This window comes from Dreissena polymorpha, chromosome 4, assembly GCF_020536995.1.
Source record: "Dreissena polymorpha isolate Duluth1 chromosome 4, UMN_Dpol_1.0, whole genome shotgun sequence".
Lineage (NCBI taxonomy): Eukaryota > Metazoa > Mollusca > Bivalvia > Myida > Dreissenidae > Dreissena > Dreissena polymorpha.
The window spans coordinates 122,913,268-122,925,247 of NC_068358.1; the positions used below are offsets into that span (position 1 = coordinate 122,913,268).

Below are 11,980 nucleotides of genomic sequence, written 5' to 3' on the forward strand. Positions count from 1 at the left end.
AAATCGTTTCATAGCGTCTTAACCTTCATGTATTCTATGTGAGAAGAAAGTCTTAGATTGTTTGACACTCGCGTTTTTTAAAGTTGTTTTGCCACATCTATAGTTTAGAAATAGCTTTCTATCTAAGGTTTTCACCTTTGCTAACATGCAATCACATGTTAAGAACTGTTCACGCCAGTATGCCCGAATAAATAAATGCAATTTATCCATATGATATAAATATGCAAAGTAAGTAAAATACAATCATTTCATCGTTTCTTCATGTTCTGTTTTTTCAAGCTTTAATATTAAAAAAATAATGCAACAGTCGCATTAATTGTTTAGAATGTCACCAATAAAAATGTAGTGCTCTACTTGTTGATAAGACATAATTGAAATATCACCAAACAAAGCTACCAGTATTCAACCATCATGTGAAATAGTGTTTGATAATCTATTTTGCTTTTTAAAGCATGATTTTATACGCTTTGGGGCATCGACATTATTCTGTGATCTGTTCAAACAGCACATTAGGTAGCACTTTCCGGTTTCAGCCAAACAATAAAATCGTACTTGCGAGATTAACAGTTCTAATAAATATGGACACATTTATTGAATATCATTTCAAACGTTTAGTTTCATAACAAGGGCTGTTGTTTTGTAATTGCATAATGAGATCATTCGGAAAAAAGGCCATGTGAAAAACAATGGAATGTGTCATGCCAACCTCAATGCAGACATTTGACTGGAATCAGCATAGAAGGATCAAATCCCTGTCTTCATAACCAACTACGTGATGATAGCCCAGCCTAAGGGTACAATAATTTTACCGTTTTTTTTACTTTTTTAATTAAGGTAATTTATGTCTTATTATTAATCCAAACTTATACACTATTTTCAAAATATAAAATAAACTAATACTAGTTTGCATAATATAAACAAAAACAACAAAATAAACTTTAAAAAAAAAATCCTACCAAATCTGGTAGGATTGTTTTGTGATGGCAGAGATTGTATTGAGGGCATGGGACGGCAGCTCTGCGTGGAGATTGGTGGTATGCAATCTTGAATATAAAATTCGCATATGAGCATGCCTACCTCTAACTTTAGAATTTAGTTTACAAATCTCAATGATTGACCCCCAACCCCCATTTTGCTCATTTGCTATCAAATATCGGGTAAGCTACGCAGCAAGGAATGTTGAATGTGCTTACATTCTACAATAGAATTTCATCAGAAGTAGTACCAAATAATAAAAGAAAGAAAAGTTGTATTAAGAAATCCCCATTTTCGTACGACACATAGACTAATAGTTTTCTACAACAAATGCGAGTAAACTAATCGATATCAGCGCTAACGTGTCGTTATTAGTTTCATTGAAGTCATCAATATTTGATTGATGTTAGCATATAAAGATTGATAATAAATTGTATTCAACATTTTTCTGCCATATTCATACGTTAGTTTAATAGCAACCTGGTGACATTTAAATCGTACATACTCGCTTTAATACCTTTAAGTTTAATAAGTAAATTAAACAGAACAGAACAGAAAGTTTATTCATATAACTTGAACATGTCCAGTTCATCGTTACATATACAAAACTGACAATATATAAGCAATAAGCACATGCATAGCAATGCGAAAGTGACCAAAATAGTACATGAAAAGGTGTTTAAAATGCACTTCGGCCATCATATTACTCAACGCTTGCATTCAATTTATCGGTTCTCATAGTAAAGCATTATAACAATATATCGCGAGTTTATTTAGGACATTGGTTTTAGTATTCGTTAACAAAAGAATAAAGTTATGCTTACTAGGTCGGTTATAATAGAATTTGTCAATATACATTTTTCTTATATCTGTATAAAGAGGACATACAATTACAAAATGGTATTCGTCTTAAATAGCACCTGAGTAACATATATTACATTTGCGTTCGTTTTTTGGAATATTTATATGTCTCCCAGATTCAATTTATTAACATGTGGGACGAAAGTCTTAATTTTGATATGTATTTTCTTTAATTAAAGTTTTGGATTATGTTAAGGTAAACATTAGTTCAAATCGATGTTTCAATTCTTTGTATAATGTTTATGAACTTTTAACATTTAAATCATTTATCCACAAACCTATGTGCACGTCAATTAGTCTATTTGAAAAATATAGGAATAACTACATTTGCATTAACTGATTCTGGATACATCCAAACATCTACAAAATAAGTGTTTTGAAGCAAGTTCCGTACTTTGGTAATCTAATTGTTACATCGTATTATATTTTCATCACCATTTCTCATGTAACATAGTGTGCTATATAATATACAATTAGTTTGTTTAACAGTAAACAATTTTTTGAAATGTTTTATAATTCGTACATAGCGATTTATATATAATGGGTATCTCCCTAGTTCCCCGTAAACAGCTGAATTAGGGGTACTCATTTTGACACCATGTATTCGTTTCAAAAATCTACTATGAACTCTTTCAATATCATCATCATTTACAAACCCCCGAACCTCACAAGCATAACGCAGTATTGAAGTAACATAAGAATCGAACAAACTTAACATTATTTTAACAGGAACATGCATGTCTTAAGTGATTGCAAAAAGCGACTCCATAGCCTTTAAGCCTTTATCTGATAAAGTTTGAGTAGTTTGTATAAATGACCCGCCACTTGATAGTACAGTGCCGAGATAGGCAGAATCATCGACTTAAATTGGTAAAAAAAAAAGTTTGCGTGTTTAATTCTAACCGTTGGGAAAGAATAGAGAGTTAAGTTGTTGGTTTTTATTGTTGACAAATTGTGACTTAACATATCATGAAAAATCACGAATGATAATCTATAGCGAAATGGTCTAGAGGTAACGCCTTAGCAGATTGGTTTAGGGGGCCAAGGTTCGAACGCCATTCGAAGCAACATTATAGTCATGCGTATATCTGTACAGCAGTCAATAAGACGTCTGATGACAAATTTACATTTTTTTAAACGACAAACATGTCCTTCAAAGGAAAAATGCAATTTTACTGGTAAGGAAAACGAAAGGGCTACCCATAAACGAACATCTTCCACTAAAACGTGGTTGCCACAATTGCCGGCGTTTCCGAGGTTAGTAATTAAGTTTTGCATTCAATATTATTTAATAATTGCATTTACGGAACGGCCATGTTTAGCCCAATTTTGCGTAATAATAGAAATCTGAACACAAAACAGTTTTACGTGAATTCTTATTCAAACAAAAAGACAAAAGTAAGTTTTACGCACATATGGACACTTTCTTATACAAAATAATGAATGTTGCGTTGTAATATAAATTATTTTAAAATCCTTAAAACGAATAAATGTAATATACGACAAGCAACCATGTAGATCTAGATAGTCTTTTAAAAAGTATGCGTATAATATTTTACTCAATGACCAAATCAAAATACTCCACTATGCAAAAGTGCATATAACGTTTTCACTGTACAAACATTTAAATAATATATTCAAGAACGATTGAAACTAATTTAACATGACATTCTTATACACAATCTAGAATGTAAGCTAGGTAGTGATAAAGTGATGATCAACTGACTTTTATCTAAAGCCCGATACAGAAAGCTTTGAATGTCCAGATAACACGCGTGTTATGTCCGTTTCGATTGAAAATAACCCGAAAGTAAAATTGGCACTTAATAGACCGACCTCAAAACGTGTTTATAGCGTATTATTTAAACTCAGATGAAAAGTGATATGAATTGTTCACGTGGAGAAAACTTGCAACATCATTAGTAGAAGATGTACTGTCATTCATGACTTAAGTACATAAAATGCATAATTTGGAATATAAGTAATTTAGTCTCGGTGCACGTAACATTGTGTTTAACCAATCACACATCTAACGCTAAATGTATAATATTCTCATTTAAACGAATGGTTTAAGGTCTCAAAATTTTAGTTTCATATTTTGTTGTGTTCACAATAAATATCAAATTGTGTGCTCTTATACCAGTCATCTAATTTGAATATATAATTTAGTCACAAACTTACATTCCAAACTGGTCGATTGTTAGGACAGCTATGTATTTGAGCTCATGCAGAACGTGAAATTGTGCAAAATGACATCAAACGTTAAGACATAAGCTTTGCTATCAACATCACATGATCTCAAGAATATGTCCCTTTGGCGTGAGGAGATAAGCATATGTGTTATCGCAAAACTGTTTACACAATACACAGGCATTTAATAGAGACTATGACTCTCGATAAAACACAGGTTGCAACCTGTCACCTTAGCAACGAGTCGACATACAGGAATTTAAGCACTTAGAACTGGACATTGTTTGTGAACGTTTAAAAGAGTTGTTAGACTTAGTTAAACGTTGTTTGCATTGCTTCATTGTTTTTTAAATAAATTGATTACACTTGGTTGATAAATCGTTATGTGAGAGACATTAAACCTGCTCATTTGCGAAGAGATTTTATTGGTTCCGAGCGCAGCCCCTTAACCGTTTACCCGCACGAGGAAGTAGCCACTGTTAGGACAACATTCAAAGCTGATTATTTTTTCTCATTCTAAATTTAAACTAAATGTGTTGATATATTTTAGGAGAGGTTCTTTAATATAATTAAGATTGATGGGGCCGTCCTTAAAGTATGTCACGCTTTTTTTACCATTTTTAATCCCCCCTCCACCCATGTCACAAACTGTCACAAAATCTTTGACCCCCCCCCCCCAAAGTACGTCACAAACTCACACTTTCGAACATATTTTTTAATTAATACCTTTTTCAAATTTAATCACAAACACAATTCACTATTAAACCGTATTAAAATTTAACAGAAAATAACTTCCACATTATTAAAATGACTTTGATACTAGAATAGTTAATTGTCAACCGTTGTCACAGTTTTTCATCGAATAACAACATGTTTAATTCAAAAATGTTCACTGTGGACATCATCCATGCATGGTGAAGTGAAGTGTTCATCCATAGTTACTACTGACATCAATGAATATTTATTCATGTGTAAATCTCTAATAAAAACGAAATTATAATTTAGATTTTCTTTCAACCTTTTACTATCTTAAAAATGGAACAGTCCAATAAATTATTTTGTCATTTACTAATGAAATCTGCGTGGAGGTTGTGCCAAGGTGTCTATTGAAAAATCGAACAACACATTCAGGAGATACGCAATGCGTCTTATTTTGACACAAAACTAATTCAAATGTTTCACAAATTTTTAGAAAATTATTTTTAAATTCTACTAAAGAAACAATAAATAAATTAGAAATATTGTTTAATAAATGTGTGACATCACACATGGCCTGACCCACCCCCTCCCCCATGTCACAAGCTGACACACTTTCTTACACCCCCCCCCCCCACCTGGAGCGTGACATACTTTATGGACGGCCCCGATGGTATTCATATAGTACAATAGCATAATATGATAATACTTGTTCTCATTCTAAATTTTAACGGAAATGTGTTGATATTTTTAAGAAATGTTGCATAATATAATTGAGATTGAGGGTATTCATTTAGTACAACAGCATACTATGATAATAGTGTTTGTCTTAAAATTTTGTTGTCTTTAACATGTTGTACAATCATTGATACAGAGGGCGGCAATTCTAAAATCGATTGCAACAGGTGTCATGCCCATGCAAACAATACAAAACGATTCCATGGCAACATTTATGTTTGTATATCGATGCCATTGTGTGGTATCAGTCCCAACAGCCAAGTGGCCGTGTAAAACCCCACATATATATTTGTATGCGAGTACAGTTGTAATTTAGCAGAGCAATTTTAAAAATTGTAAGCCACGTTGAGCATTTTCAGTCACAGTGTTTTAAAACGTAAAAGGTTTCTGTTACATTCGATCATATTCAATAAATTAATTTGCGTTTTTATATTCATTTTTACAAAGTTCGATCATAGCTTTATGAGCATAAAAATGTTAAAAGTAACTAAAAAACTTATTCTAAATAGTGATTTTGAAATTTTTGCATTTCATGGCATATCTTGACAAAGTGGGAAGTAACACTTGTATAAAAAAAGGTCAATAAAAAAACAAATTAGCCTACCTTCTAACATACCTTCCATATTTGAAAAGAGATTATTGAAAACTAACTGATTTTGTTGTTTGGCGCTGTTGAATAAGAATCAGAAATTTCGTAGTAAATTATTATTAAGTCACACCAAGCAATGGTGAGTATTATATCTATCCTAATAAATACGTACTTACTTTGAGATCATTTAGCCTTACACTTTCCCGAATATATACGTACTTACTTTGAGATAATTTAGCATTACACTTTATTTTTAAATAAGCGTTGCCAAATGAAACGTTAAACTGTTAATGGATTCAACATATTTCATTTCATCTACAGTACGTCTCTAGCCGTCCTTGTATGTTTCTGAATGTATGATAACCCGTTATCAATTGCATTCAGATAATGTGGTTAAGGCCCCAAGGTAGTGAATACACGACAAGTCGCATTTACTTTGTTAAATTTTCATTTTAAGTGAAATGTTATTTCGTATTTGCAATTTTGATCGATAGTGACCGAGGGCTGCAACGAAACTTAAAAACGAGAGATAGCTCAATTGACCTTCGTATGATGCAACTTGTTTCCCAGCACACAAATGCCACACCAATTCAGTACATTTTTAAAATATTATTTTACCCATTTCAGACAATATCAAATTTATAAGCAGCCATATAAGCATGCGTCATCATCATCATTAAATTAATCACTGTCAGCATAATCATCATAGCAGCTTCCGCGCTAGCAGCGGCATCGTATTCTCAAAATCACTTTAAGGCGATATCTACGTTTTTCGATGAACAGGCGCATTTGACCTAAATCACCATGTTTCAATACATGTGGTATTACTGAATACTTGAAAAACTTGATAAGGTGTGACCTGTGTGCGCAAATTGACATTGAAACAGGTATTTTCATATTAAAAGTACCGACCCAACATAGAAGATAAATCAGATGATAATGATCTTACAAATGACCAATGATGATATTGTTATGCTGATGACGATCATAATAAAAATAGTACGATGATCATGTAGAACTTGAGGAAGGATCATGCTCATTGAACACTACAACTCGTGTTAGTGTTATAATTGTAAACAAACACCGAGAGCATTATCGTAATCATTACCAAAATATGTGTCTTTATTTCGAAATCTATGATGTCCTTCTGCACCTTGGTCTGCATTACGTGAGGACCAGTAGTGCGTCTCAGCGTGCCAACCTAAGTATTGTATAAGATTTACGAACGCTAAGTCAAAGTTTGCATTAATTATGCAAATTTCAGATAACGCGATTTTAAGTTTATACTGGATGATAATGCATTAGGCGTGGACTTGTGCTGTACGATTTAACCAAAGCACCACTATGATACATTACCTGTCCGATATGATGACCGCCAGTCAAGCTCATATGCGCCGGGAGTGGGGATTGAGCCCAGGTTGCGGAGGTGAGAAGTGCGTTTTACAGGCAATAGTCTAACCGGAAAGCTACATATTGTGTCGACGCCAAGCGCGTCCTATACATGTATATAAGGAGTGACGTACTACGACCACCATTAGTAAGGTAGCGCTGCCTTCTTCCTTAAATACGATTTTGTGTGAACAGAGCCCCCAAGGTTGTGTGAACTTACAATGTCGCTAGGTAACCATATAATATCAAATGCTCAAGTTCAATTTTCATGAACTGTTTCAATCTTACCAGCCAGATGAAATGATGTAGTTTTCACACGCATGAATTTTTCACTCGCATGTGTGTATTATAAAGTAACTAACGAATATTTTGCGAAGAAAATAATCGATTTTGTTGCGTTATGCTAGGAATTGTCCCTGATTGAAAAAAAAATAAAATTATGAATCACCGTCCTGGGCTGAACCTTACATTTACCACGGTGGGTCTGGTCATCATGTTTGACGTTACTTTATTTCTGAGTGGAGAGACACCTTATACACTTGGAGACTTTTCTAACGCAACGCTTTTCAAACTTTAATATCTCAGTAATATGTTAAGATTTTCACTTAAAATTTCACAAAAGATTATTTGACTATATTCTGTGCAAGATAACGATAAAATCATTCATTCATGACACGTGCGGTAGGTGTAGTTTCATCTTTTTGCATGTGAAAATGGTGAAACGCGATATGATTCAAATTTAATTTCAATTTCATCATTTTACGTGGGTTGATACACCACGAAAACATAAAATTAATTTAATAATCAATGTGTCTTCTATAAAATTTATGTTGCAGTCTACCTTCTCCACTTGCAGAAGCATCCGATCATCACGGATGAATAATGTCATCGTTTGTTTGTACATATTGTGGTGAAATGATCGCATGTACAATTGTAACTCAAAATATTTACTCATAACTGAGAAATTTAAGTTTGAAAAATGCTGCGTTCGAAAAGTCCTCAAGTGTGGTACAGCGCGCTATATAATTCCAATTTAATTTCAATTTCATCATTCTATGTGGATTTTTACACCAGGAAAACATATTACATTAATTAGAAAATCAATATGGCTCGTATGGGCGCAATGTTACAATCCTGTTGGTCATTAAGACGTGTAAGTTAATGCGTTTTACATTTAATTATTATTTTACGATGTACGATTTGAGAATTTTACTTGTTCAATGACTTTTTTTAATTTGTTACGTTAGGTATTTTATTGTTGATCAATTTCAATTAAATTTACTTGGGTTATTAGATATGTGTTAAGTATGTCTGAGTCCAAATTTCAACAAAATCCGTTCAAAAATAAGGGAGCTATATTGATTTGAATACGTGTTGCGTTAGAAAAGTCTCCAAGTGTAGTTAATGGCAAGCATTATATAAGCTTACAGGTTATCTTCTAAAAGTGTAAGAGTAAGGTTTATTTATCTTTCGATATTATGTCACTCATTGGGGAAGTATGATAAAGAGTGGTATGCACGGACAAGCACAGAAGTACGTTTTATGCGGAACAATGCGTCCCATAGTGGTATAGATTGCAACAAACAAGGATATTCGAATTCAGTAACAAAAGTGTTTCCGCTTATTATACAATTAAATAGAATATACAAAACTCGATGTGTTACTTAAAATCACATTTTTATGTCCCCAAGTCTATAATGGGGGACATATTGTTTTGCCCTGTCTGTTTGTTGGTTTGACTTTTGCGTCCAACTTTAACATTGGCCATAGCTTTTGCAATATTGAAGAAAGCAACTTCAAGTTCAAAGGTCAAATATATGGAGGGGGCCAAAGTGTATCACAAACACATCTTGTTATGAGATTTTTTACGAGCATATTTGTGTTGTTTTTTGTTGGGGGGGGGGGGGTACGTGAACAAAAATTCATATGTCTTATGTCGTGTGTCTATATCTATATGTATTTATTGGTTGTTTTTGCGAAGTAGGCGATTCATATTACCGACATATTTAACTAAAAATGAGTGTTTCATCATAGGCAAAAGGTGCACAAGTATGCAGAAGTTAGCACGTGCTTATGCTATTTATAATAATTTAAATAGATTTATCTTGCTGTTAATAATAATTGTATTATTGAACAGAGTGCAAGTACTGTGTTATACTATGTTATTATTAAGCAGGAAAAACATGAGAACTGTAGACTACAGTAACAGGAAGCCCAGATACACGTCTCATTTGGGTCTACGTTGTTTGTCAAAGCCTTTTTTCTAGAGCTAGGCATAAATGGGTTAAACGTTACGAGATTAGCTTTGCTATCAACATCACGTGATCTCAAGAATATGTCCCTTTGGCGCGAGGAGATAAGCATATGTGTTATCGCAAAACTGTTTACACAATACACAGGCATTTAATAGAGACTATGACTCTCGATAAAACACAGGTTGCAACCTGCCACCTTAGCAACGAGTGGGCATATTGGAATTTAAGTACATTTAACTGGAATAGTTTGTGAACGTTTAAAAGAGTTGTTTAGACTTAGTAAAACGTTGTTTGCATTGCTGCATTGTTTGTCTTAATAAATTGATAAAACTTTGTTGATAAATCGTTATGTGAGAGACATTCAACCAGCTCATTTGCGAACAGATTTGACTGGTTCAGAGCGCAGCCCTTTCAGACTGTATGCTCTATTTAAATCTATCTTACCCTAACCCTTTACCGTTTACCCGCATGTGGAAGTAACCACTGTGAGGAGTTTGACATTCAAAGATGATTAATTTTTCTCATTCTAGATTTAAACTAAATATGTTGATATTTTTTAAGAAAGGTTCTTAAATATAATTGAGATTGAGGGTATTTATAAAGTACAATAGCATAATAGGATAATACTTGTTCTCATTCTAATGTTTAACTAAATGTGTTGATATTTTTAAGAAATGTTGCATAATAGTATTGAGATTGAGGGTATTCATGAAAAACAACAGCATACTATGATAATAGTGTTTGTCTTAAAATAGTGTGGCTGTCTTTTACTGTTATACAATCGTTAATTCAGAGGGCGACAATCCTCAAATCGATTGCAACAGGTGTCATGCCCATTCAAACAATACAAAACGATTCCATGGCCAAATGTATGTTTGTATATAAATGGCCGGTGTCATTGTGTGGTATCAGTCATAACAACCAAGTGGCCTTGTGAAACCTCACATATATTTGTATGCGAGTACAGATGTAATTAAGCAGAGCAATTATAAAAATGTGTAAGCACGTTGAGCATTTTCAGTCAATATTGAACATCGTCTTAAAACTTGAAAGGTTTCTGTTACATTAGATCATGCTCGATAAATTAATTAGTGATGTTATATTTATTTTTACAAAGTTCGGGCATAGCTTTATGAAGAAATGAAAGTAAAAAGTAACTAAAGAAATGATTCTAAATAGTGATTTTGAAATATCTGCATTTCATGGGATAATCTTGACAAAGTGGGAAATAGCACGTGTATAAAAAAAAAGGTCAACAAAAAGCATTTTAGCCTTTATACTAACCTACCTTCCATATTTTGAAGAGATTATTGAAATCAAACTACATTTTTGTTTGTTATTGCTGCGCGAATGAGAATCAGAAATTTCGTGGTATATAATGATAATGGTAAACCAAGTGTTGGTGAGTATTAAATCTATCCTAATTTCCTAATATATACGTACTTACTTTGAGATCCTTTTAGCTAACACTGTTCCGAATATATACGTACTTACTTTGAGATCCTTCAGTTTAACACTTTATCATTAAATAAGCGTTGCCTAAGTATACGTTTAACTGTTAATGGATTCAACATATTTCATTTCATCTACACTACGCCTCTAGCCATCCTTGCATGTTTCTGAATGTCTGAAAAACCGTTATCAGTTGCATTCAGTTAATGTGGTTCAAGGTAGTCAATACATAGAGAATAATAGGTTGGTGACGTGGATGGAGAATGGTTATCTGGCAAGACGGAGGAAGTTATCGGGTGAGCCGAAGGCGAACCCAATAAGATCCTCCGACGAGCAGATAACCATTCTCCATCCACGTCACCAACCTATTATTTTATTCATCCTGTCACATTTACAACATTCGTTGAAATGTTTCTAAAATATATAGTTTTCCAGCATTTTGTGTTTAAATATTTAATATGGGAAATAAAACGCCGCAGCAAAAAAATGTGACGTCACGTCATGCAAAACGCTCAGGCTAGCTTCCGTCTTGTTAAACAACACAGAAATCGAGTCAATCGTTATTAATTCAATACACAAAGACTAAATTATGATGTTAAAATAATACTTTTTAAACAAACAGTACTTAACACGTATGCTGTATTTTTTTTAATTGAAAACAAGTATATTTTATAAATAGAAAATAGTACAGGCGTGCGCATGCGCGGACAGCAACTGACTGATATTCGAGGTCACGTGGTGATTTAGCCTAATATCTTTTGGGATATTAGGTTACCTGGTTATCGGGCTGATTTAAAGGCATGTGACAGGATAAACGACAATTCGCATTTACTTT

General features: G+C 33.3%; 1 protein-coding gene across 25 annotated transcripts in view; it reads right to left on the reverse strand.

Moving 5' to 3' along the window:
- Positions 1-11,414, reverse strand: part of LOC127880227 (uncharacterized) — a 119,805-nt gene extending 108,391 nt beyond the window's left edge. The window contains exons 1-2 of one of the 25 annotated variants that reach the window (XM_052427528.1): positions 11,188-11,359; positions 957-1,043 (exon numbers count right to left, since the gene is read on the reverse strand). Coding sequence is in view for 4 of the 25 variants with exons in the window: in XM_052427516.1 (XP_052283476.1) it covers positions 957-1,043; positions 3,396-3,436 (128 nt within the window). In the remaining 21 variants the exon portion in view is untranslated. Of the gene's footprint in view, positions 1-956; positions 1,044-3,395; positions 3,555-6,221; positions 6,433-11,136 lie in introns of those variants that run through there. The other 24 variants (XM_052427525.1, XM_052427517.1, XM_052427529.1 and 21 more) reach the window with 24 other exon arrangements.
- Between the last annotated feature and the right edge of the window lie 566 nt (positions 11,415-11,980).